General features: G+C 43.2%; 2 protein-coding genes across 3 annotated transcripts; one reads left to right on the top strand and one right to left on the bottom strand.

Moving 5' to 3' along the window:
• Positions 1-157: 157 nt before the first annotated feature.
• On the top strand, positions 158-7,229 carry LOC139925321 (SLAIN motif-containing protein-like). Of its 2 annotated transcripts, none has more exons than XM_078286705.1 (8): positions 158-293; positions 1,704-2,150; positions 2,777-2,916; positions 3,050-3,181; positions 3,362-3,460; positions 3,550-3,768; positions 4,365-4,514; positions 4,897-7,229. In XM_078286705.1, exons 2-8 carry the CDS (start codon positions 1,747-1,749, stop codon positions 5,196-5,198), a joined length of 1,446 nt encoding a protein of 481 aa, XP_078142831.1. In that variant the 5' UTR covers positions 158-293; positions 1,704-1,746; the 3' UTR covers positions 5,199-7,229. The 2 variants fall into 2 exon arrangements, with proteins under 2 accessions (XP_078142831.1, XP_078142832.1); XM_078286706.1 differs by having other exon boundaries at positions 260-293; positions 1,842-2,150.
• Positions 7,230-7,699: 470 nt separating this feature from the next.
• taf1 (TAF1 RNA polymerase II, TATA box binding protein (TBP)-associated factor) lies at positions 7,700-26,585 on the bottom strand. Its single transcript, XM_078286571.1, has 41 exons — positions 26,307-26,585; positions 25,087-25,201; positions 24,552-24,675; positions 24,350-24,466; positions 23,758-23,880; positions 23,213-23,454; positions 22,873-23,088; positions 22,515-22,757; positions 22,210-22,420; positions 21,644-21,751; positions 20,856-21,023; positions 20,574-20,701; positions 19,914-20,021; positions 19,613-19,786; positions 19,315-19,488; positions 18,894-18,998; positions 18,579-18,779; positions 18,259-18,400; positions 17,606-17,736; positions 17,425-17,505; positions 17,168-17,317; positions 16,954-17,073; positions 16,326-16,501; positions 15,966-16,198; positions 15,573-15,780; positions 14,840-15,005; positions 14,418-14,629; positions 13,901-14,009; positions 13,702-13,800; positions 13,414-13,591; positions 13,217-13,284; positions 13,002-13,124; positions 12,776-12,868; positions 12,568-12,652; positions 12,332-12,399; positions 11,275-11,391; positions 10,808-10,915; positions 10,398-10,493; positions 9,902-10,124; positions 8,874-9,048; positions 7,700-8,496 (listed from the first exon to the last, which is right to left on the bottom strand). The coding sequence occupies exons 2-41, from the start codon at positions 25,198-25,200 to the stop codon at positions 8,274-8,276; spliced, it is 5,940 nt and encodes a 1,979-aa protein (XP_078142697.1). The 5' UTR covers position 25,201; positions 26,307-26,585; the 3' UTR covers positions 7,700-8,273.
• Between the last annotated feature and the right edge of the window lie 1,091 nt (positions 26,586-27,676).

Below are 27,676 nucleotides of genomic sequence, written 5' to 3'. Positions count from 1 at the left end.
TATCTTTCAAGGCAATGAACTACCTTCTTTAGTGAATTGTATTTATCAGGATGTACAGTATAATAACAAATGTACTTATCACAGTTGACAGTGCATGTACAAGCAGACTCTATCATCATTAATAAAAAGCGTACAGAATATAGGTCATAAGCGAGGCTTTCAATACAGCCAGTCACTAAAATGTTGTCTTTCTCCTCCCTCTCTCCTCTAATCCTCCTCAGGTTGCAAGTAAGCGGTCTTGTGACACAGTAGTCCACCCACACAAATTAGTGGAGATGTATCATCATAACCTGGTGAGATTATCCTTTGCAGGAAATTATCATACTACTATATGTTGTGCTTTGTTCCCAGTGGTTTTGACTTGATGAGTTAACAGCCGGTTCAGGGTCAGTGCTTGCTGTCACATCTCATGAAGAACACCTCTCTACTTCACCAGATCCTCCCATTTTGTCAATAAATACATTTATTTACACTAATAATCCAGGATTACAAATGGCACCAATACCCACTAGAACCTAGTTGAAATGGTGCTGGCGAGTTTTTCAACCTCTAAACACACACAGTACACAGGAAAACAAAAATAGTCAATCTTAATTACAGAATAAAAATTGCAAAAAGTATTTCATCAAGTCCAATCCTTATGGGGCACACAGGGTAAAAGACATTCATATGAGCCTATACAAATTCACTTGTATCCAACTCTGGCTGGCCCTGATCCTCAATCTTTCAGTCTTTAGCCAGTGCAGCAGCATAGTCTTCCCTCGTTTACTCAAAACAAAAATTTTGCATTTTTGTATTAAAAGTTTTTCACAGTTCGATAATATTTGTAATTGAAATGTATGCTAAAAAATAAAGCACTACTGGTTCTAAGGGGTTTTGGTGTGACAGAATATTAAGTCTTCGATAGCAGGAAGAGAAACTGTAAATCTTAGTCGTATGTGAATGTGTGTGTGTGTGTGTGAGAGAGAGAGAGAGAGAGAGAACAGCAGGACCAGTAGCTGACCACACTTCTCAGTAGAAGAGACCACTTCCTAGGGTGTGACGAGTGTGTCGGATAGGTGCTGCAGAGCAGGGCATTTGACAACGTCAACATAAACATTCAGCAATAGCATGAAATATGAAAGTAAAACATAGTATATCCCTTCAATGCAACAGCAACACAAAGTGATATTCTCTCAGAGGAAGAGCCCAAAGAGGGGACAACACCTCCCATCTCTCAACAAAAAGAAATTACACACTTTAAACAGAGAAATTCCTCCTTGGTTCTTTGAATGCAAAAAGTCCAAAAGTCCCGGACAGACGATTGACTGAGAACAGTCAACAAATAAATGTCAAATACTGAATGAATCTATATGTGACACCAAACAAAAAACAAAACTAGCTACTGATTAACAGCCATTACCTTGACTATAAGTATTGTCCATATTAGTGTTGATCCTCTGATGTTGAGTAGCTGTGGTTTTTTTTCCTCAGAGGCAGCATGCGCACTCTTTAATCCAATAAACTCCTGATGCCACTTTAAAGCCATCCAATCTGTTGAGTGTCTGCACTTAACAGCCCTGCTCATCAAATCTGGGTCAATGGATTGCATGGGGAAGCTACAGAGTCGCTGTGTGTGCATAGCAAAATTACTCTAGCTAGAACTTATAGAGAAATTATATTCAAGGCTGATTTTAAATTAAGCTTTCGCCCAATTTCTGCAGGTTGTGGTTTAGTAACAGCAAACAGCTAACTTTAGTTCAGAGAATGGAACTCCAACACCAAGTGAAGAGTGAGAGGAGCAGGAATATTTACAACCAACCAGCAAAGTTTGATGCAAATGCTCACCATCATCTTTTCAGCGCTGAGCCCAAAAGCAACTTTGTTAGACTGGAGGGCAATTCAGATTCTTACTGCAGCATCTGGATGGACGCTGAGCCAGCAAGAGTCAACAGTGGGGAGAGTCCGTCCTTTGCTGCTGATACCAGAAAACGACTAGACAATTTCAACTTTGGTTCTAATTCACACTTGCCTTGCTGTGACATGGATGGGACGGTCAACACTAAGTGGCAAAAAGAGCTTTGGGACAAAGAGTCAAGAGAAGAACAGTCTGCTTTGGACTTGGTGGAGCTCCTGGATGTGGAGGACGATGTGCAGGATGAAGAGAGCTGGTAGGTGCCACCAAGACTGACAGTGTATTCTCTGAGACTGGGATTTGTTTGTTAAATTATTTCATTTATTCATCTGACCAATAGAATAGAATAGAATAGAACTTTATTGTGCACCACAGTGGAGATTTGCCTTTGGCTTCACAGGTTGGTTAAAATGTGCAATAAATAAATCACAATGAGCAATAAATACACTATTATTACTTGTACTGCCGCTACTACTAATCATAATTGTGCATTAATGATATACAGTAAATATAAAAAACAGTATAGATGAGTCAGGAGTTCATCTGTCAGATGGGCAGAGACTTTCAAAAGGTAAATAACAAGCCTATCAGCCCGGCTGATGCTTCTACACAAGTCATCATACACTATCAGAGGTAGGAGTTAGACAGTAGCCAGTGAGGTGGATAAGAGGCTATTGGACTGATCAGGAGAGCTGATGTGGCAGGCAGTCTGACCGGGGTATTTGACTTTAAAACTCTTTTGAACAGGTGGTCTGTGTTATTCCATTCCCTTCTTATAACAGTAGAGGAATTGTCTACAACTTATTTACATAGAGAGGGAGCAGAATTTCTTTTTTTTTTTTTTTAGCGACTATAGGAAATGTGCCCTCTTTTCCTTCACAGGTTATATGAGTCCCCAAAGAAACAAGACTTTGTGGAGGAAAGTAACAAGTCTGCTCTCAAGTGGTGCAGACAAGTCCTGGATAACCCCAGTCCTGAGACAGAGGTGGCATGTCGTGTACTGAGAAATATGCTGGATCAAAGTAAGCAAGTGGCATAGACTCAAAGTCCTGTTCACTGTCCTGTCAGCACTAGGACTGATTCACATTCTTCATATTCAGATTGATTCAAAATTGGTGATAGGTTTCCCCCCTTTCCCCTTTTCTGTGTTCTCAGGATCAAGGAGTTTCCTCGGCAGTCACTCCTTTAGACGTCCTGTGGTTTTCCATGAGACCGGCTACACCTGTCTGGACTCTACTGGGGACCAAAGACCAGCGAATACAACACACAGTACCTCTGACAGTTTAGGTAGTGTGATGATGAGAGCCTTACAAGCCTTCTTACTCCTTTTTCTGCAAAGTGTTCACTGAGTTGTTGGCTGACTATAAAAATGATATCAATGCTGCAAAAGGATATCAATGAAACAACAATCAACATCTAGAAATACCCCATCATATCTTACCGTCTTGAATTTTTTAACCTGCACAGATTACAATGAGCCGAGTGTCTCACGTGACTCCATCACCATGGACTACAGACTGCAGGACCTGACAGACGTCCACATTATGGCCCGTATACAGGAAGATAGTGAGTATGGAAATGCCCGTTTCTTGATTTTAACTGTTGCTTTATTGGATTCATGTTGGAGGGAGATGACTTTGTTCCACGTCCTCCAGGTTTACGGCAGGACTATGTTTCCACCCCTGCTTCACCTGCAAGCCCTGGCTCATCCATGTTGCTTTCATCGAATTTTAACAACACGTCCACGTCACAGAGCTCCTCTCCCTGCCAGTCCCCTACATCGTCAGCTCAGCAGAGTTGCCACAGCCCACAGCTTTCAAGATTTCACCATCAAGTCACCCAGTTTAAGCTGCTGAAGCTTGCTCAGAATAGAGGTAAATAGAGTGTCATGCATCCACTGTAGTGACTCAAGAAATGAGACACCCCCTGACTTTTGGGACATTATCTTGTGCAACAAAAGGTTTCAAAATGGACTTATTTAGGATGTTTCTTCAAAAAGAAAATGAAAATCTTGAAATCTATGTGAAAGTATTAACATCAAAACATCAATGTAAAATTAGTCACCCAGTTGTTTCATTTGGGCTGATTTGCCTCAAAGGCAAACAAGTTGCTTAACATTTATATCATAACATATATTATACAAAAGGCCTCTTTAGGTTGGAGTGGGGATTTTTTGAATAATACTCTCCTCGTAGAATTGTTTTAATTCTGTCTTTCTTGTTATATTAACCAGAATTATGTCTAAATTAAACAAGTTTTTACATTTTTACTAACTACATTTTTATATTATTTGAACGCATTTTGATTTGTTTTTTTTATTGCCACAAGAAAAAGAGCAAAAAGTTAACAGGGTGAATACTTTTTGAGAAACTGAAGATATTTACAGATTATAACATTCTCTCTAAGGTATTAGCACACAAACAATACTTGTGAGACTGAATTTCTGTGTGGACACTGATGTGTGTTGCAGCAGCAGCATCAATGAGCAGCAGGTCAAGTCCTCCCTCACCTCTGAGAACCAGCCTCCGCTCCCTGCAGGCTGTGAGGGACAGCCGCAGTGTGGAGGGCAAAGACCACATCAGCCCTCTCTCTTATCCTGTTGCATTAAGACCTCCAGCAGGTTGGGAATTCATTTTTTACTATATTAGTTAGTCAAGTGTCTTTTGTTACAACACAGCAACATATCTTCCGTCTTAAAAGGCTCATCCAAATTTGTCTGCTTTGAATATGTTGACATGGAAATGAGAGCTCCTTACTGAAGAAGCAGCCAGTCTCTTGCTACTCATCGTAACTCACATGCACACATTCACAAATTCACATCACTTGAGCCAGGTTTTACTTTTCAATAGATTTCAACACACAAGTCAGTGATGTGGCAAAGAGTGTGGTACTTGTCTGTAGTTTAATTTACAGATATGATTGAACCATTTTCTGTGGATTCTGTGGAGAGAGACAGAGTGTATTTCTAAGATTTATAAAAACAAAAATGGATACTCTCCTAGGTGTATCACCTGCCAGAATGGGGAAGAGTTGCTGGTCTTCGTCACTTTCTGCAGCCTACATGAGCCCCAGTGGCTCGTCGGCGGGATCCCAGAGCTCCTTGAGAGACTCATCCGTCCAGACGACAGCCGTTAAAAGGCCGCAGAGGTCTCTGTCCCTCAGCCCCTCCGGCTCAAGGATCCCTCACCCTGCCAAGGGATTCTCAGCAGGAGGATACCTGTCCGGTCACGGACGTGTGTTCGCATCGCCTGAAAGGGCTGCGATGTTAGCGTGGGGCGGAAATGTGCCGCCCACCCGCAGGTGAAAGATGTCACCAGTGAATCCCTCACACTTAGGGTTATATAACAGTAAGCTAGAAATCTTAACATTTTTTAAAGCCATGATTATAATGAAATGTTTCATGTCATATCATTTTGTAATCATTTACTGATTTTGTTCTTAAGCTACATAATTCTGTAGATAACTTTCAGTTAGATTGTGAAAGATTTTTTAGAGAGCTTGTACAGTTAAGTTTCCTGTTTCCTTTGTTGTTTTTGGTTGTGCGGTAAAGCAATGCAGCTATCAGCAAAACAATTTACACCTTTTCAAACTGAGTCTTGGCTGTCATGTCTTGTGCCAGTTGGACAGAGTGGAGTTGACAACCTGACAGATTGCAGAGGGAAATGTCAGACATGAGGCCAGGAAGGAACAGACTTATGCTCATGTCTACCAGACTGGGCTCATATTGGTTAATGAGGCTTGTTAGGCCTTACACCCACGTGAATTGAATGGCATCATCCAAAAGACCTTGTGGAGGTGAAGAGGACTTTAGTGTCTGATGTGGTTTGGTGTGATTCTGCAGGCATTGACACCTCAGACATGTCTGCTCTGATCTATCCCTGGTTGTGATGACTGTCACAGGATTAGGCCGGCATGCAGCACTTGTTGGAGCTGTGTATTAAAGACTTATGTCATTAGTCCTGGGAGATGAGTCATCTTCATTTGAAGCTGATTGCTGATGAGGAGGCTGGATGGCTGGCAATGTAAGCAGCACTTGATGATGGGAAGCAAACCTTGAGGAAATCCTGTGAGGAGGAAATCTCAGAGCTCTGTCCACATGAATGTGAAAACCTGCTGCACAAGGAAAGGAGACTTGGACTGATGTAAAGTTGTTGAAGCCGTAAGAATGTAAAACATGAAGGACTTGGTGTCTGTGGTGCTGGTAAAACGACTTGTGTGAGAAGAAGCTCCTGAAGCAATGACAGTGCACAAGTTTCTGCTTGGATTGAGATAGTGCCACAATGTGATTAACTGAAACTGCATGTCTACCTGGGTCACAAATTGACAATCTTATGTAGATTTGGACCCTGATTTGAATCTGGATCTGAAGTCAAACTTGACTTTTGTGTGGTAGGTTGCAGAATAGGTTATTTTCTGCAGAGTTGCAGGAAACAGTTTGCAAGCAGGAAGTGTGACGGCTACATTATGGGGAGACTGTAAATATGTTTGTCACCAGGAAATAGAGGTGTGGTTGTGGTGTGGTTTTGTTCTACCAAAACTTATTTCATTACATTGACTACCTTGATGGTGGCAAGACTACTTTCAGGCCAAAAAAACATCTGAATATCCCATTAAAGAACATATTATCTTTAGTTTTTCAGTCTGACCTGTTTACAGGAACTGAACCCTCAAATTCTTCTACTGGGGCGACAATTTATTTAAGGGGAAATGCATAAAGGCCAATTTACATCTTCTCTCAAGGAAGTACATTTCTCTTGTTGTGTTGCTGCATGTCACCCGAGGGACACTTCTGTGTTTATATCATTACTCTGTTTCCCAGTAAATCTATCAAAAGACAATTGCTGTCAGTTCTCTTTGATCTCTTTTGTCTGCATGCTACACCTGGATCCATTAATCACCGGCACAACTGGCACCGCATACAGAGCCAGTTAAATATTTAAGCTGTCCAAACAAGAATAGAGTGGGATGAGTGCACATCATATTTTCATTATATTGAATTGGTTAACAGTGTGCTCATAAATGCACAGAGCACAAAATATAAACAGTTCAGATAATATATGTGACAAAGGGAAGATAAATAAGTGTCAAATCATCATAGTTCATACATTTAACCTAGATATCCCTGTAGTACATGAACATAAAAGCTTTGGCAAGTTGTGGTCTCATTTCTGCTGCTGTGGTGCGGCAGTGAGCTTGTTGCCAAGTTTCGGCAGCAATTTGATGCCACTTTTCACAGCCGCTGCAAATATTGAAATGCTCTCCTGCATCTCTTCCTCTACCAGAGTGTGGACTGAATCATCCACAAAGATAATGCTTTTCATTTTTGATAATGTAATCCAAGAGAATGTAATCCAAACCAGTTGTGTCTCAGCTTGTCATCTTGATTTTGTTTGAGGTGAGATGTTATAAGCTGCTTGGTTTTATACCTCAACAACACAAATTAGTAATTGCACCTCTTCTGTTTTATTTAATCACTTTGCTTCCATGTGCAATGAACTAAACTTCCTCTACAACAGCTGAGCTGATGTGAAAGTAGTGGTCGGTCGACTATGCAGGTAACAAGTGGGAAACTGCACAGACCTGAACCCGAATGGCATCATAATAAGCAATTGCCATTGTATTTTTTGGAGGAAGGGGAACAAGCTGAGAGCACAAAATGTGTGTACAGCACACTACAATGACAACAAGGAAATAGTGTGTTCTTTTTCCTCATATGAACTGATTTTTACTTCAGTATAAATTCCCTGTGTCTGTGTGTGAATAAAAAAAATGCTTCCACAAAAAAGTTCAAAGTCATCGCCTGTCTACAAAAGGTACAGATCCAATTTTATTTCAGTTTTTTTTATATTTAAAGCTTAGAAAACAAAAAGAAGAGATCAAAAGCCACATGGTTCACATGGTAGTATAATACAAGTGTCTCTAGGAGGAGCAAAAACTCTCAGAGTATATATTACGCTCATTTCAGGGAAAATCTGAAGCAAAGAGTTTTGTGCAGCAACACCGTGATCGAGAAGCAGCTGAAGTTCACATTCACGTTGATCAACTTAATTTGCTGTCGTTCTGTCTTTTGAACAATGCTGACTTTCAACTTAAAAATGTAGTTTCTGTTGACAGTTGAAACGAAACAAAACCACTGAACCAACACTTCAATTTCAGGGTAAGTCATGACAAACAATATTATTTCAACATGTAAATGCAAAATTAAAATATGCAATGTCCTGGAGTAGCAACAAACAGAAGCATAATAAACAAAGCAAGGACAATGTACAATTAATATAACTGACAAGTCTCACTGTCGCTATTTTGACACCGGGATAAAAAAAAAATGTATCCTTGATTGGCTTTCAAGAAAATTTTCAAGAATTTAGAGAAAATGTCACTAGTTGTCTGAGTCCATGTCGCTGTCTCCTCCGATGGATCTGAACTCTTCGCTCTCCTCGTCTTCGCTGAGCTGCACCTGGGACAGGACGGCCGGACCTCTCCTCCTAGCTTCCTCCTCTTCATCCTCCTCCTCCTCCTCACTGATGCCGTACTCCTCTCCGTTGCCCATGCCAATGGGCTGCAACTGACTCTGGCTCTCCATCTCCTCGTAGCTGCCATAACTGAGACAGAAAAGAAAGAAGAAAAACCCATGTGATTCAGGTAGAGCAATATATCTCTAAAAAATGGACATCTACTCTAACAAGGAGTCAGCAAGCACTCTTGCACATTTGTATATAGATTAAAAAAAAAACTATTCTAATAAAATGCTTACCTTCTCCAAAATAAAGTTCACTATGGAATATTTAAAAATTAACAGCTATATTAAGACACTTGCATGTACAATTTTGACATCAGCAATCAATTATAAACATAATTTTTGACTAGAATCATCAATGTTACTGTTAATGGTACTTTCAAAACATTTTGGAATTAAACCCTTAACGTAGCAACAATGTGGCTCATTGATACTGTACGACTGGCTCCCGACTTGTTGTACCTGACATTGCTGTCTTCCATGTGAGGCATGTCGGGCACGTCCCCTTCATATGACATCATGCTCTCGTCCTGCTCCATGCCCATGCGGGCCGTCTCTTGGTGAGCTCTGCGCGGAGGCGGAGCTCGCATGTCCGCCTCTCTGTCCGAGTCGCTGCCGCTCTCTGACAGGTGGATGGCTGGAGGAGAGACACAGCACACGGTCAGGAGCTCGACTCTCAAACACAGAGGGTTCTGCATGGCATTAGCCAGAGACGGCAGTCTCTGTATCAGTATCACTGATTCAGTCAATATACAAGGAAGAACGGCATCAGCCATTTTCTTTGTGTATGTTCTGATGCTTTGCCTATTGTCAATTTTCTGTACATATGGTACCTCCATCTGGTGTTTTGGTAAGGCGGACAGTTAGTAATGCGCATATCCAAATCGGATAACATTGTACTTATGTTATCTCCATCTGTAAAGTGAATATTGACAATGTGTGTGTTTTGTTTTCCTTAACAATGCTTGCCTACATGCCTAAAAACATTCTGTACATTTGTATGTCCTTCTGTACACCTGTTAATGCAAGAGCACGTTGCACATAATGTAAGTTTACTGTAAATTAACAGTAACCTGTTTGTTTATATTTCCATCATTTTTTATATATTGCATATACAGTATATTGATATTTTTTATAATGTTTCCACTGATTTCATACTGCAAATATTTAATATTTTTACATATCATTTACATCATACATATTCATTCATTCTTTGTCTCAATACATTCTGCTGCCCTAATAATCCTGTAATCTCATACTTTTTCCCATAATCTTCATTCATCCTTCTAATTAACATGTTCTAGTGTTGAAATTGTTGTCTACGTATGTTTGTATAGCCCCCATTTGCAATATTCTTGTTTATATTAGATTTTTCTGTTGATATTCTTCTTTCTTTGCTGTATCTATTACTATGTTCTGCTGCAACGACCCAATTTCTCCGCAGGGATCGTGAAAGCTTCATCTGATCTCAGCGCTCCAGCGGGACTTACAGGAGAAAGGGTTGTCGCCCTCCTCTTCGCTGGCGTCGTCCTCTCCGTCAGACATGAGCAGGTCCTGGTACAGCACGCTGGCCTGGGCCGGGCGGCTGGATCCTTCGTCCTCTCCCTCCTCCTCCTCCTCCTCTTCCTCCTGGTCGTGCAGCCGTCTGCGGGGCGGCAGCAGCATGTCGTCTTCGTCCTCCTCGTCCTCCAGATCCCCCTCCCCGTCCTCTGCCTGGGGAAACAGGATGGAGAAAAAAGCCCAGACTTTTTAAGATGAACTATGAGAAAGTTCTTTCTAAAGGTGCATAGAGAAACTGGATGTATGATGAGTCTTCTAAAGTTGTGCGATTCTGATAAAGTCATTAATAGAGTGCACTGATCTTGAAAAGTTGGCAGTGTACTGGACCGAAACTTTGGTGCGTGACATTTTACGATGTGTATTTGCCTAAAGCGATAGCTGTCTCATCTGATCTACATGACTTTTCTATCAATCTGCCTTTCTTACAGGAGCTGGAGTCTTGGGTTTGCCATCATCTTCCTCCTCAAAGCCTTCAATGTCAACATCAGACTCTTCCTCCCCAAGTCTTCTGCCGTGGCGACCCTGAAGGACAGAAGGATTAAGGTCTGACAACACTCTTGCAGGAAGACGAAGGCAAAACGCAAAGTCTCATTTTATATCTGTAATCATGTGAGCAACAACCACTTTTACATGAGTGGGCACGACAAAAGCAATGTCATCCTCTGTAATCTCATCAACAAGCTGGGTGCTCTGATGGAGGGTGATAGAGGAGAGGGGAAAGGAGTTATGGGAGGGCAGAGGAAGGAAGGTTGTTGAGGGAGAGGTGGCATGGTGGTTGAAAGCTGTATTTCTCTCTCTCTCTCAGTCTCTCTCTCTCTCTCTCTCTCTCTTCATACCTGCCCCCCTCTCTTCTCTGGAGCAACCACTAGAGGTCCTTCAGAGAAAAGGCTGCTGGTCTCTCTGGGCAGACTTCCTGAAGCCCCGCTGTCAAACAGATCAGCAGGCTGGCCAACACCACACACAGCAGCGCACACAGACGGAGGGACGGGACAAGGCGACAGGAGCGAAGGAGAAAAACACAGGTTGGGAGAGAGGAGAGACTACAGTGAAGAAACTAGATTGGAGAGATGACAGTCAAGAGAAGTGGGAGTTCAGAAAGAAGAGTTACTACAGAGAAAGGGGTGAAGAAATACTAAAAGGGCAGGAGGGGCGCTACAAGGTGTGGCGAGGAGATTCAGTTCCACATGCGGCCCGTGAGGCTGTTGAGAGCGTAAACTCTATTGCCGGTTTGGTTCGTTGTAAATTGTGTGTGTGTGTGTCAGCATGCTAATAAATAATCGCTGGGCCCGGGTTGTACTCCTACCTGGGGTGTGTATGGCCCCGGGGTCATGGGGTCCAGGCTCTCCAGGTCCGCTGCATCCAGAGCGGCCTCTTTAGCGGTGGAGATGTCCTTCTCCAACTGGGTCAGGTGCTCATCATACTGGAAGAACAGAAATGCTATTCAGAATGATGACTGACGACATTTTTCACACCGGCATTGTTAATTTGGCTGTAATAATCCTGCAAATCTGACTTTAAAAGGGATTAACCTCTTCATGAAGCAGGGCTTGTAAATTTTTTAATATTTTGAACCACTTTATGAATGTTTTTTTCTAAATATAAGCCGTCCTGTGATGGGGCAGCATGTCTACATTTGGTGTCAAAAGATTTGACTGGGACAGTGACATAATCTGGTCAGTTACAGTGTGGATGGAACCTAGAGCACCACTCATTATGGAGATGACTTTATGAATTTGACAAATCTCCCACCTATCATAAGATGGCAAATTCATAAAAGTAAAATATTCAGGGTGAGAGGATAAGCCTCTGGGTAAGACATTTATCTTATCCTACATGGCTTGAGTTTGGCTTGAGTGAGCCACAGTGTGTCTATTCAAAAGACAATCTACTACACACAAATTAAGAGAAGGAAGCACAGATTGTGAAATATCAGACAGCACTCAGCAGTGATTATGGAAATTTATGAAAATGGATAGTTCTGGTCCGCATTTCTGATTGGCTGCTGAGTCGCATTCGAAGCCGTTGTAAATTACCCAATAAATACAGAACTGTGACGCATAAGTTAATTTAAATATTAATGCGGCAACTGAAAATCACCACTCCTGCACCAACACCAGTACTAGAACTATATTGCTTGGCGGAAGAATAACATTTAATTATAGTATTATTGATTAGAAATAAAAGTTTTATTGTACATAAGCATCTTTTCTGCTTCGCGTCATTCCTAACAACGCCTCTCAGCTGTTCTAAATCATGGTACAGCACAGCCTCTTGTGATTTATTGCTTAAATATTCAGCCATAAACACAGTCGGCCTATCTGAAATGGCAAAGAGTGATCTAAGGCCCACACTATACGTACCTCTGCCAAGGTCTGTTTGCACACATTGACAATATCCAGGGCGGTCTTGGTGTAAGGGCTGTCCGGGCCTGTGAAAGGCACACAAAGAAAAAAGAAGACAAAGAATAATTCGCATTAGATAGCATTTTATGAAACTGCATAACTGTGCTTTAAGGTTGCCACACTGTTTGTTTGTAGAGAGACATCTTCTGCAGGGGTGAAGGCGACACAATGATCCAAAATGCATCACCACTGACCGTTGTACTTGATACTGTTGGTGTGGATGAGACTGACATCTGACAGGAACACATCGCGGTTCTGGTACTTGTGTTTGGAGATGTTCTGATGAACCGCAGAATACACAGACAGAGAGATGGAAGTTTAGAGATTATCTTCCATTGCTATATATTGCTGTTGACGAGTATATACGTATATCCCAAGATTGAAACCTTGAGTGTCTCTCACCTTGCGGATGTTCTCCAGATCCATGGGGCTAACGATCACCTTGTAATAATCTGGCACAAACTTCTTGTTGACAGGATGGTGGAACGGCCACGACTAGAGAGGAGAGAGAGGTGGAGGAATAAGGATCATCTAAACTTACAACACACACTCAATGTTCTCAATATATCCAGCCTGCAACAGAAGAACCATGAGTGAGGTGAGACAACGGTGAGAAGAGCCGACTCACATCGGGAACCACCATCATTTTCTGGGTCACAATGTTATCCAGGATGAAGGAGAAGGCCACCTGATCGTCGTCATCCAGCAAGGGGTTGATGGCTTTCTCCAGCCGCACCAGCCTGTCCTCCTTCTGCACACACACATACAGAGGTTCCAGGGTCAAAGTGGAAGAGGACATAGTGAAAAAAGTAGGGCCTCACTGCTGTTTAAGTTCACACTCACCTCTTTCAGTTTAGCATCGCACAGGTCCAGCATGGACTGCGCTACCTGGGTTATTGGATGCTTTGCTCCTGGAAGTACAAAAAAAGAGAAACGTGAAACCTTGGTGCCAGTTTCTAAAACAAAAGACTAATTGCCCCCAACATCACATAGATTTTAATTGTCCCAAAAGGATGTTAACGGCGTTCTTGTAGCTTTACCGTTGTATGTGGCGCTGTTTTTGACGATGACCTCCACACATTCACGGAACTCCTCCCGAGACGGGTACATCCGCTTGCGTACGTTCTCCCTCAGTGTCTGCAGGTCCATGGGCCGAGTGATGATCTTATAGTAGTCCTTCACCACCTTGGCGTTGACTGGTGTGTGGAATGGGTACGTCTATGCAGAAGAGGAAAAGATAGTAAAAAAAAACAGCCAGTATAGCGGTCAAGGAGGTCTGTGAGAAAAGTGAAATATTGTGAATTGAGTGTGTGCCTGGTGGATTTTACATTGGGGTGATCCCGCATGTCATTAATGATGCTCTCCAGGACAGAAGACAGGGTCACCATGGGGTCAGTGCGTCTGCGGTGGATGGACTTGTGTGGCCTCTGTGAATAACCGTACAAAAACAAGAACATTACAAAAGACTGGCTAAAAGGATTCTCATTTAAAGTGTTAGAGCATACTGTAAAACATAAAATTACTTACATTGAGGTAGTCGCAGTGCACAGCGCTGCCTACGCGTCTCTTCTTCTTTGGTGGGAGCTGCTGTTTGGGGAACTTGAGCACTAAAGACTTTCTGCGCACCTCATCAGCACTGGAGGAGGAAATAACATGGTCAAACACTACAGCAAGGGTTCCCAAACACTTTCATTTCAAGGCCCGCCAAACAGATACACATTTGGCCACAGACAGATAAGATAACACTTTGTCTGAGGGACTCCCACCTTCTTGTTGTTGGAAATGATTTGGTATACAAGTGTTTATACTGCAGGTGGGGAGATAACGGTGGGGAATCAGAACAGTCATGCTTATATTCTCTAACAAACTGCCCTCTCCAAATGAAATGATAGTGAAATTAAACTATTCCTCAACTACAGAAAGGAAAGATTTTGCAGCTTACATACACATGCACAAATTAGCCATGAGTACAAATCTGAACAGCTTTGATATAATGCTTGCCTACAGTAAGAGAGAAAGAACTGGAACTGGAACCCTCCTCTACCTTTCAATGAGCTGCTTGCCCAAGACGATCTTGGTTCCCTCCACCTTGATCAGCTCCTCATTGTCGTTGTGGATGACGGTCTTCTCCAGCTCCTCCTCCTGCTCCTCTGTCATGGCGACTGGGTTGGAGGGTGGAGCGTTGGTTTGATAGTACAGCGGGCAGAACTTGTTGGTCCTCATGTGTCCAATGGCTCCACATGCTCCACACTTTAGCTAGGGAAGAGAGGCACACATTAAGGAACAGAACAAATGCTCCGCACGGGCAAATATGATAATATTATTGAAAGAATGCCATGCTATTCAAGGCTGAAGCAAACCAAGCTGGCCTTAGGTGTGCATTTAGCTGGGTGATAGAATCTGATGAAGAAAGAGAGTAAAAGAGAGAAGTATAGTTAAGTACTGAATCAGCAAGCTTACTTTTACCTTGAGGTCTGGCCTCTCCTTAACCTTCTTGGCCTTCTTCTCTGGGGGGCCCTTGAACTTGTCCTTCTCCTGGTTCCGCTTCAGCCTCCTCAGCTGCTCCTGAATACGCCGCCGCTCCTTCCTCATCTCCTCTCTGTGCTGCTCATCGAAGAGGGCAAACTTCCGTCTGTAGCCACAAAAAAAAAAAAACAAGTACAGACTCAGTACAGTCCCATTGCTCATTTGTGGCGATGACATAGGCCCAATTAAGTAGCAGTTTATTTGAATGTCATCTCAGCTCTCTGGCTCTCTGGTTGACCAGCTGCTTCCTCTCTTCTTTGGAGAATACAGTAACGTTAGGCTGGCTTGCTGGTTAACATTAGCAATTGAACTGTTAGCAAACAAAACTTATAGCATATTACATACAGAAAGGCACTACTTAAACAACAAGTACGAGTATAACCCTGAAGTGCGTTCTCTCTTTGTGCAACATCATCAAAACTAATTTGCATACAAAGAGGACTATGGGAGTTGCAGCTAAATTGCAGCGAAGATGTCAAAATTTATGGTTTTACTTCTTTTTTATTAATTAGATAGTACTCAATAAAGAAGAGACTTGATCTGTACAAAATTATTTTTTTTAACCACATTATGATGAAGACTCAAAGCATCCAGGTACAGAGGAGTGAAGTGTCTCAACCTCACTGACTGACCTGACTGAATCGCTGTGGTAAAAATCTGAATAGAGACTCACATGAACTCGTCGTCCTTGGTGGTTCGGATCCTGGTGTAGGCGTCGATGACTGAGGCCTTGCGCACCGTCTCGCAGCGGACGTACTCCTTGCCGTCCTCGTCCCTGAAGGTGCGATAGATCTTGAGTCGCCGGCCAGTGGCCGAGGAGTTCAGGCTGGTGACGGAGGACGCGTCGTCGTCCTTGTGGGAGCTGGTGGACAAGGAGCTGGCTGCAGAGCAGAGGGAGGTAGAGGTTAAAATCACACAAACACAAAAACATACACAGCCTTTTTCACATTACCTCACACAGCCAATGTAGACACACAACCACCATACTACACCATAAGGATCATTCTCTCCCTCTTTCTCTCTCTAACACACAGAAACTCACACACAGGGTTGCACAGAAACTCACACAAGCCCTTGCGCCGCTCCTTGCGTCCCTTGTTGTCGCGGTCGCTCTCCTCGCCCATCAGCATCCTCTGCAGCTCCTTCCTCTCCTGCTCCTCCCTCTCGCGGGAAAGCTGAGAGCTAGTCTTCTTGTTCTGCAGCATGTTCTCAATGTTCTTTCCCATCTCCTCAAAGTCACTGTCCTCTGCTGAGCTGCTGTCCGTGTCTGTGGAGAGCACCTCCGTTGACTCCAACACCCTGGTGGTGGTGGTGGGGGGGGGGGTGCAAAAAGGAAAGGATTTAAGGTGTGTTCAGAACAGAAGCCTGTTGTTGACGGCTCAGGAGAACGGGAAGTAAAATATGTTGTGATGAGTGAGAGTCTCACTTGTTCTGCAGGTCAAAGATCCTCTGGCACTCTTCCTTGTAGCGCTCCTGGTGTTCAGCGACAGAGAAACGGGAGCCTCGGGCAAACTTGCTCATGGGTCCCTCACCTGAACGCGCCTGCTCTGTGGACATGGTTCTCACCACGTCAATCACCTCCCAACGGGACAGCTTCTTGATCTGACAGACACACACAGACACACTTAAAGAGACTGAAAGACGAGTAAAAACCCACCCTAAAATAAACTCACATTTTGTCATTTCTTTATAGTCACAGATTTGTGACTATAAACAAATCTCCTAAACCTTTAAGCCAGAAAGCCCAGGACTGTAACCTGCGATTTTATCAAGCAACACATTTTGGAGATGTTCCATTTACAATGAATAGGTGACAGTTTGAGGGTACACAACGTCACTTTCTAGGAATATGGGTACATTTTGCTAACTTAATTAAATTTGGACATTCTTGCTGGAGTGCATATACATATAATTCATTATATAATTAGTATAAGTAATCCGTAGTTATTGATGGACACAATGGTGCAGGGATCAAACCTGAGACTCCCTGATTACGGGACGGTGTCTCAAACCACTAGGTCCCCTCTTGTGCTTGCGTAGTGCCGTGTTCCTACCTCTTCCTCTGGAACACCAAACTTGCGCAGCAGCTGCTTGGCATTCTTGAGTGAGAGTCTCCTCAGGTCGGCATCTGTCCCGGTCACAGTCTTCTTGGCTGGCTGTGGCTCCCTGTCATCCTGAAAATCACACAGCAGGACAAAACACTTCACCCTCTGTACTAACTATCAGAAGGCAGAATATTTACAGAAAACTCTGGCGGGGGAGTCAGACCTTCTGTTGAGTGGGCTTATTGGGCACTTTGACGTAGGAGAAGCCCTCTCCGCAGCCCGTGGGATCAGCCACACCCGTCACCTCCAACAGACACTTTCCCTTCATGGCAGCGATGAAGGCTCTTGTCGTATTCCAGGGGGCTGTCCGGACCTAGAGTGAGTAAGACAGGATCGGTGTGGCGTTTAGAAACATCTGAGTTTTCATCCAAAGTCAGTAGCACTTGATATCTATTATGAGGGAAACAGGTGGTACCATACCTCGTCATCAATCTTCATCTGGAAGTCCTCTTCATTCTCCTCCTCTGGAGCAAAGAAGGATTTCTCACCATATCCAGCATCCTGAAAGGGTGAAATGAGTTACAGTACAGCAGTGGAAACAATACTCACTTGTGTACACTATAAGCTGAATCAAGTTATATGAAGACAGACACTGTGTTACCTTGAGTCTCTGCTCAGCCACCAGCATGCTGTAGTAGGCGCAGCACTGCTCTGGAGACACCATGGCTCTGATCTCCTCTTCTGTAGGCAACCTGAAGTCAGGCTTCAGCACCCACCAGTTAGAGTCCATCCCTGGGATGAGGATGAGGCAGTGTTAGCTATTTTCTTATGCACATAACTGCAGCCTTACAGTTGATCATACACATGGTTAACAACTGAAATCTTGTCCACTACAGGTACACAATTCAGCATTTACTGGTATATTAGACATTATTAGAGTCAAAGATTGAAAAAGCATTATTAGCAAATCACGTCTATTTAACTTATGTACTGAACATCTGTACTTTACACTGTCCTCACACTACCTCTTACCTGCATTGTAAAATCCATAGTAGTCAAAAAAAGCTCTTTGCCTGTCTGGATGCCTGTCTGTCAATGTAGGGCACACACATCGCTGAGCTCAAACAGCTTCAAACAACACAGTATCCCCTCTCTGATACCTCAACACTGCCCTGATAGGACATAACTGGGTTAGGTTAGTCCAGCTCTTAACAATCAGTGAACAGTTTACTTGACATCCAGTCAGACTCAGTGTGTCAATAGCAGGTTGTGGTCACAGCAGTAGTGAATGTGCGGGGGATAAACATCGTCTACCTGTACGTTTGAAGTCAGCACAGAGTTTTAGGCGTTTCCGGATGCTGCTCTCTGAGTGCGAGGGAAAGGCTTTCTTTATATCCTCCATGCGGATTCTGCGGGGCCGATCTTTGCTCTTCCAGAACAGCCGGTAAATGAACACCTACAGAATACGGACGTGGCAGTTGAGTGTATATATGCAGACCTCACAGGCAATGGCAAAAGCTAATTTTACTAGTTGTATCTTTCATGTCAGTTCTAATTATATGTTTGGGGAGTGTTTATGTATTTGCAACAATAGTAGCTTAAGTTTCTGAGAGAGTTAGGGTAAATAAACATACCTGTAGGAAGTCTCTGATGTGGGTGTTGGCTCGTTTAGAGTTGGGCCCGGGAACCTCAAACAAGGGGCACTCTTGACCGACCACAAAGATGTCTACGAGCTCTCTGACGAAGTAGCCCTGTCGCGTTCGCAGAACCAGGAAGTCTGTCTCTTTCATCTTGTGCAGGTAGATCGGGGCACGGAAAAGGTTGTTCTCAAACGCCTACAAGAAAACATATACCATATAACAGTCTGCCATGACAACGGATCAGTGATGTTTCCATGTCAACAGATGAGTGATGTTCACTGAGTCTTTGGCTCTGACTTGAGGACCGACCTGCAGCAGCTGTCCCGGGTGCAGAGAACCCAGGAAAGGAGATGTGTGGCAGTACACGGTCTCTCCATATTTACAGTCTGGTGCTCCAGGATCCTTCCCAGGTTTCTGAAGAGTAGAGTCACAAACACAGTACATGTTAACAACTATATGTAACATACAAGTGACAAGTGAAAATAGGGTGTCTGTAAGTTTCTCCAAGTTGAATTTATGACCTTTGATGTCAGAATGAAATTTATGATTGAATGAATTATATAAGAAGAATTTTGCAAATTGAAATAAACATGAAAATAACAACATCTGTAGACCCATCAGTATATAGGTCTGTGTGACTGGGCCGAGAGTCACACAGATCTCTAAAACTGAATTTAAGACCTAAAATGCTGTATTTAATTTTAAAGTGGAAGCTGAAGTCTAGACCCACCCTTTTGTAGTAGTTTTTGATCTTGGTGGCCATGCCGACTTGCATGATGAGAGGGGGGTATTCTTCGCTGTACTCTGCCAGGATCAGATCTCCGTCTTTGCCTGTCAGGTCCTGGGCTGTTCGCATGAAGAACATGTCTCCTCCACCTGAGGCCTGCCGCTCCTGCTCTCGCATCTATGACAAAAATATAAACATACACCCTGATTACACCACCAAACTTAATAATATAAAATGGCAAAACACTATTAGGTCAATTTGTAACTTCATAGAGTGATGCTTGTTTTGAACGGGGCTCCACCTTGGCCTTCTTCTTGATATGTTTGAGCAGAGGCTGGGAGGCATGGGGACCTGGCTGAGCCAACGCTCCAAACGAATACTTCTTCAGAGAGGGTCGGTGGAACTGGCGCAGCTTCATGGGTCCCATGTGAGTGGGGAAGAAGGGCTGTCGCAGCTCCACGGCTGGGATGGAGTGCTGATCAAGAAGCAAAAGACATTGAATGACTCATTCAAGAGGATAACTTATACATATTGACTGGTTTTAACTTTTACTTGACGGGCTATGGCTGACCACAAGCGACTGCCATGGGCCCCTTACTCACCTGAATGATGTTGCCACCGAAGGTCCCTCTCAGGCCCTGCTGTTTGGGATAGTAGAACTCATCGTTGGACAGGTTCCAGGGATCCTTCACCTCCGGCTGGGACATGTTCTGGGTCGAGAGAAAGCAGAGTTGAGGTTCTGAGTCAAATGAACTGTGTTTTAAATTAACATGCATGAATGAGTTGCGTGACACTTAACCCCAGATGACACTATGCATTTATCTGCAGTTTGTGGTAACTATATTAATTTCCCAATGAAAACCTATTGGTAATGTCATACCCGCCTCATCTATTTTTGCTACAGAACTGTTTTTGTTTATATCCAAAGTTTAGTCAACCTTTACAATACGCTTCACTCTTATCGGTCCAAAAGTTTGCAGTTTCTGCTCACACAATGATGTTAAACAAAATCCCTGAAGCCTTAAGTGCAAGTTTCCTGTCATTTTCATTTTCAATGTCCTATATTATGTAGCAGACAAATTACACCATTTGACATTTGCTTTAATATGAGAAGTGCGTGAGCATCCACACACCATCTGTCTCACTGTAGGGACGACATCACTTTTTCAGGCCCCAACCACCATCAAAGATGCGGATCCCTGTTATCTGCCAAGTCACATAATCCAACATGTCCCCTGACCTCTCCTGATGTGACCACGTACCTGCTGGGGCTCGTCTTTTATCACCCCAGTCTTTCCCAGCAGGATGCGGCTCTTCTTCATCGCCGACTCCTTCTTGTTCTCTTTTGATGGGGAGTGGGACGTCCTCTCCTCCTTTTCATCAGGAATTTCTACAAGAGACAACAGTTCAGATAGTGGTGTCAAAGTAAGCAATTTTCAAGTAACCTGGGTGGCACTGACTCACCATTTCTATTAAATCTTATTAGTAAAAAAGTGGAATAGTGGGAAAATGCACAAAGATGTCATTTGTGAATTTCAATGTACCAAGAATGATATTCTCGTCATTGGGGTCCAGAGTAAGGACAGGTGGGGCGAGCATGCGATCCATTGCCTGGTCATCCCAGATAATGTTGTCCTCCCAGCGTCCGTATACTAGCTCTTCACTGTCGATGGGAAAGATGGAGAACCAGGGAGAGTCATCTTCATGAGAGACTGTGGAGGAACAAAAACAGTCAATACAGGGATTAGGCAAGTCAATTTTAAGAAATTCCCTTGATCGATCGCTCTTGGAAATAACGATCAATTAATCTTTTTCAAAAAACAGCAAAATGCAGCTTAGAAAACACAGACAGTTTCAGAAGACAGTTGGATGATGGCTTGTTAGATGGTACATTATCATTGTTGTAGTTGTGTTGTATTTCAACACTGTATCGCAATGCTTGCATTGAAAACTGTCATCTTTTAAGGTAAAATGGTCCCACACTGGACTGCATTTTGTCCGCTGTCTTGTTCTGTGCCCGGCTGCGGACCGGTGTAACCCTGGCCTGTTTCATCATAGTTACTTTGCGCCCCCTTGTGTTTTATTTAAATAATGATTTCACTTAAAACTCCCACTGATGCAGTTCAAGATGAGACCACACATTGTTCAATTTGATCGTTTAACTGATAAGCTTGATCAATCAAATTCTTAACGGCAATTAATCGATCATCGACTAATCATTTACAACCCTAACAGGGATAGTAGAAAGTCAGGCTTAAATAGAAAGGGTTGGGGTTTGCTATGATTTACATTGTGGCCTAGAACAGAAGAAAAATAAAACACACTGCAGTACCTTGATGATCATGATTGCTTTTGTCCCGCTTGGAGCCAGAGATTGAAGAAGCTTTGGGCATGGGTGGAGGTGTGGGTGGCACCAATTGGGAATTACTTCTAGTCAGACCTGTGGGGTAAAGATATTATTACACTCATGACCCAAAAATATTACACTATGCTGATCCGGGTTGATCCTGTGTAGGAGCCACTTTATTCACCCAGACCCGGGTCAGACCCACAAACACGTGTTCTTCCTTAATCGTCACTTCTCTATGGGCTGTTACCTTATGTCGTCAACAAACATAGATGTGTTTATAGTCTGTATGCAACATGACAGATAACACGACCTTCCAGACATTATTCTGAGTTGATTTCATTTACTAAATCACCAAACAAATACTTGACACAACTATTAACACTGTACAACAGCTGTAGAATGTTGTTAGGTGTTGTTAGCCTCTCTGTTATTGCTGTTGTTGTTGTCTCAACTTAGTAAACACCACCCTTACCGTATAATGTGCCTTTTACATCACAAAAAGTGTTTAATTTTCTGTATTTTGGGGCTGAAGTGGCTGGGTTACTCACCCTGCTGTGCATTATAGGCGTTGGCATTGCGGGTCATGCTAGAGGGCAGCCACCCTGCCAGGCTGGCTCGCTGAGTCTTGGTGCCCTTGTGTTTTACATCCTCCCCATTCCAAATAATGTCCTCCTCCCACTGGAGTTGGGTGACCATCAGGAAGAGCTCGTTCTCAATGGTTTGTTGGTCCTTCTCACCATCATCATCATCATCCCCCTCCTGAAACCAGAGATTTATTAGACACAAGAGCAAAGACACAGTGTATCAGGTGTCATTTCCCTGATATCACTACACACGTCCACGGTCTACAAACCTCTTGAGCAGTCTCTTTTATTGGTTCAGGCTTCTCCTGCTTCTGAGGCTCCTCCGTCTCCTCTTCTCTCATTTTGAAGCCGTAGGTGAAGTTGCTTCCATCCTCAGGGACTCCTAGCATGTCGTACCACAGCTGGGCCGGACCGTATCTCCACTCGGCTACCTTGGGTCGCGACTCTGCCTCCTTGTCGCCGTCACCGCATGCCTGAGAGAACTTGGATTCTACTGGAGCCATCATGGTTATCTGGACAGCAGAGAAGAGTATAGAGAAGCCATGTAAAATGCTGGCTAAACTGACATATCGATTACTAGTTGGCATTAGAAGAGCTTACAACAGCCTGTGAGCCATGAAGATTTACCTCATCATCAGAGAGACACTGCTCTGGGGGCGGAGCTGGCGCATACTCATAAGTCCATCCAGACTTCTTCTCCTGGCCTTGCTCTGTGGGCTCCCCTTCTGGAGGAGGCGTCCCGGGCTGATGTTCCCGATGCTTCCGCTTCTTCTTCCTGCGGGCGCTCCTCCAAACCGACGGCATGTTCTTTCCAGGGCCAAACAGCCGCAAGAATCTGAGTACCTGGTGGGATTTAAAAGACATCAGCGTAGCCCCTTGGGAAAAGTGTATGATCTCAAAATAATCCGTTAGCACACGTAATAATGATCATGTTCGGGTGAGTAAAGAGCCTTTGCAGACGCCTCACCCTTCCAGGCCTGAACACTGGGAAGAGCTCTGTGACGCCCGGCAGCGCTTTGGCAGCGTCTTTCTGCATGATGCCGGCCAGAGGGAGGGTGAGCCGGTCCGGGGGGCCTCCAGCCCCGGAGCCCTGGCAGGGACGGTCGGTCTCTGACTCAGAGTCTGAAGAGCTGCTGAAGTCCACCTTGTCCGCCGCGGAGGACGGGGCGATGATGGAGGGCAGGATGATGCCATCGCCCTCTTCCCCAACTGTGAGGAGACACAGAACACACCAATAGAAGAGACTCTAAAATAATTTAGCAACAAATATTTCTGATCCCAAATACATAAACCTGTGTGTCTTTAGATTACTTGTCGGACTTTTGGCTAAGATCAAGTGTAGTATCTGTTGGTTAGAGAGAATGTCCGTCAACTGGATGGTCCGGGTTCAAGACCATGTCAGCAAGCATCCGTCCTTAAGCAATTCACTAAATCCCTACCGGCTCCAGGCTTACTGTTCCGTAGACGGGGATCAATAAAGTATCACATCATTATCAATCAACGTGTCCTCACCACTTGCGCTCTGAGGAGAGGGTTCATCTTTCTTGCCAGGTGTAGGGAGACTCGGTGGTGGGGGAGGAGGCATGAGCTTGGAATCAATATCCTCGCAGTCGGCGTCATAGTCATCCTCATCATCTTGGTCAGATAAAGGAATCACAAACGCAATCAGTTTAATATGGACTTAAGGTAATGGCACTGAGAGTAAGAGTGAAGAATAATAAAACACTAACAAAGTGTACACGGAAATTTTAGAACCCCTGGTAAAGATAAATGAAAAATGTGATAAAAAAAAAACAAAAAAACAACAACTAATGGAGGTATACTTTGGGAATTCTCAGGAAAAATTTTAATTTTCCACAATTGTTATACCTTCAAAAAAACATGTCTGGACTTTATATTTCATTTTGATAGATGAGAGCACCTTTATACATCTCAGAAAAAAAATAACAAATGTAAGTATTTTTAAATAATTTCTACCAAAAACAGAATGTGCAAATTGTCAAACAAAATATGCAAAAAGTCAAGCCAGAGGTAGAATTTTTTTCAGTGACTATAAGAGCAAGCAAACGGTAAATAAGAGTGTGTAGAGCTGTAGGTTGTTCACCTGTTTTCCTGCTGGGCTGCAGAGAGCCCATGGCCTGACGGTACTTCTTGGTCTCATCCTCGGCAACCTCACTGATGTCAGAATAGTCAACCGCATCTTCGGTGCTTTTCACCCAACCTGGACAAAGTAAAACAATGCAAATGTCATTCCGTCCAGTGCTTCACTACAGAGACGCAAAGCTATTTCAAGCCTTTACGCTCACCTTCTGCATCTGTGCTACCCGAGTCTCTGTTTTCGTCTGGATCGTCCTCCTCACTGGCAGTGATCTCTGTGATGAGTGAACCCAGGCCCAGGGAGCCCAAACCAGCCAGGTGCTTCTTGGACTCCTGGGGTGAGAGCAGAAATGACATACAGTCGCAGTCAGCAGTGAAAAACCATAGCAACCTGGGTCGCACAAGTAATTGTAGAAAATTGTGTATCGAGATTTTATGTCTCCACAATTAATAAACGTGTAATTCAAGATGTTGAAGTGTTTGTTATATTTTAAATTCCCCTTAAAGCACTTCCATACTAACACACATACTAATAGCCAGTTTCTGATGTACTATTGTGGCACTTGGTCTAAGGTAGAGTCACATTATTGATGGATTTTTTCATAGGATTGAAGATAAGATGAAACTTTAATGACCAAATTTTCCACCGGGGATTATTATAGATTCATTTAACTTAAATGCTATGCAAAATGATGTGACCTCAATGTGACCCCTTAAATGAAAAAGCATCTTCAAAACTCTCACATTGTCCAGAACACTGTCATCCTCCAGCTGGCCGTCTTCATTGATGTTTCCGAAGAGGAAGCCAGTCAGAGAGAACGGGCGGTCTTGGTCCTCATCACTGTCAGAGTCTGACATCCTGAAATATCAGGGTCATGTAAGATAGCATTTAGCCATTTAGCTGATCCTCTTAGGCAGACTGACTCACAATGAGTGCAACACATATTTACATCGCCAACATGACAAGCAACAGTGCCATAGACATTCCTGTGACCCTCGAATGATCCTGTCAGTGGGAAGAACAGTGAAATAAGTACTAAGCTGGTACTAAGGAGAGAAGCAGAGGTTTTGGGGTTTTTTCAACTTCAAGGTAAGAGTATATTAGTGTAAGTATGATGCAGAAATGGGAGAGGAGATATGATTCTGGGTAGAAAGGGGAGATATAACATTGTAAGAATGTCATTGTAAAGCAGTAATAGGAATTCCATTATTGTTGCTACTTGCTATGCATTTTCAGTTCAGCTTCATACATTGTGTGCATATACCCTTCGTTACAGTTACAGAATGTAAATGGCTGAAAGAGTTCTACTGGATTCATCTAAACTGCCGTCCATCCACAATGGTCTGCTGCCTTGAAAACACACCAGATCAGTCAACACATCTACGTTGCTGCTCTGATCACGTGTGGTTATTGACCAAAATGTTATACTGTTGTAAGTGAAGGTTATAATTTACACTGTTTCTGTAAATAATATCTATCATCTTTCGTGGTTAAATAAGAGTTAAAATCTGTGTATTAGCCACTGACCAGCCTACAACAAGCACACTTTGTACTGACCAGCACTTCAGTTGGGAAGTTGCTGCTGACTTGTTAACGTTTGTATTTCCTAACTGTTCGCTTTGCTCGTTTGTTTTTGCATTACACTTGGCTTATTTCTGTAAATGTACCTGTCTCCTGTTGTGATTTTGGTTATAGACATTAGCCAAACATGGTGGTTGTCTTTTAGAAAACCCTTAGATTTCGGTAGTTTCATTCTATCTACTAATTTTACTGTAGTTCAATAAAAAGCATTCAGGGACAAAAAACAGTTATGAATCCCATCTTGAACTGAAGCAATCCTGGTACTTGACTTCATCAACGCAGCCTGGTGCTTCCTATTGCATCGTAGCTATGATGAAAACGAATGCTTAGAAACTGCATTATAGCCATTTCGCGGTTATATATAGTTGCGACTTAAACTTACCTTGCGTGACTTCTGTTCAGATTCAGTACCAGTTCAGGGTTTTAGCCAGCTTCATATATTTGCTGAATGCTAACTAATGTTAGCTGGCACAGTTTCAGTCTGGCCAAAGTTGGCTAGACAAAATAGCTTGCTAGAAGCTAACATCTAAACATCGTTTCCCTGTGAGCCAGCGTCAGCGTCGTTACCATGTAAGGTTAAAATAATATCCACACCGAATTGGTCTTTAATGCAATCTTTAAACGGCTTGATTAGATATAAATTTGTGTTTTTTTATTTGTGTATCTGTCATGCACAGCAGCGCTAAACCAAGGAGATAAACACACGGGTAGCATCGTTAGCTAGCTAGCCGAACCTCCAAGTACCCGGATGGCCAGTGGTGCGTTCAGGCACTCCTCGTAACGTGGTTAACTTTGGAGTCTGCGTCCAAGAAGTTGAGCCTTTTCAAAAGCCCGACAATTTATTTGTGTCATTAGTATTAGTATTAGTGTTAGTGTTAGTATTAGTATTAATTATACTGTGAGCACATATATGCGAGGATACATGCGTGCTTGATTAAAGGTATATGAACGAGTTTTACCTAGAGACGGCTCAATTTGTTTACATTCTAATTTCTACCCAAATAGAACAGCCTGCCTACTTTTCTTAACTTTGAAGTTCCATTTTGCCTCCTGTCTTTGCTGCTGCAGTGTTTCACTATTGTCTTTGGCACTACGTTGTTATTTACTGTTTGTAGCTATTAGCCTCAATTAGTGTCAGTTATTAAATATTTTTCATGTTTAGATGTAGGTCTATTTAAGTATCTTTTGCAAGACCTTTCTCAGCTCCTTTTTATGGGTCAGGGTCTCCTGTACCCCACTTTGCATAACTTCAGGGGCTTTATTTAGCTCATCTTAAATAAGTAGTTGTGTAAAGTTAACCAGTCAATATTCTTCTTAAGGGCAGCCCTAGGTGGAGAGGGTCCTTGAGGGTTTTGGTCTCTCTAAATGCTCGCATACCTCTCTGAGGACAGAGTGAGGTCTGTAGTTTTCCCTCAGATGAAGAGGCTCTTATGCTTTACCAATCTCAAGACTCCCACAGCAATGTTTGCAGTGTTTCTTGGAAGAATTTCTTCTAAGGAGTGCCTGTATAGCATCCTCCTGGTGGGGCAGAGTGAGCTTTGTGTGAGGATCACAACTGCAACGGTTTCCTGTTTCTCTTCCCTGTAGGATATGTAGGATTTCCCCCAGCCTCCTCTAGTTAAAAAGAGCTCAGCATTCTGTTGCATCATCCAGTTGTTTTAAAGACACCATGACAAGAGTATGAAAATATGCCTGCTGTATACAGTGTGTTGGCTGTAGGATCAAACATCTCTGATCTGACAGGGGGATAGG

The sequence above is a fragment of the Centroberyx gerrardi genome, chromosome 11 (genome assembly GCF_048128805.1).
Source record: "Centroberyx gerrardi isolate f3 chromosome 11, fCenGer3.hap1.cur.20231027, whole genome shotgun sequence".
Lineage (NCBI taxonomy): Eukaryota > Metazoa > Chordata > Actinopteri > Beryciformes > Berycidae > Centroberyx > Centroberyx gerrardi.
The sequence above is the reverse complement of the archived record's forward strand: the minus strand, read 5'-3'. Positions and strand labels throughout refer to the sequence as shown.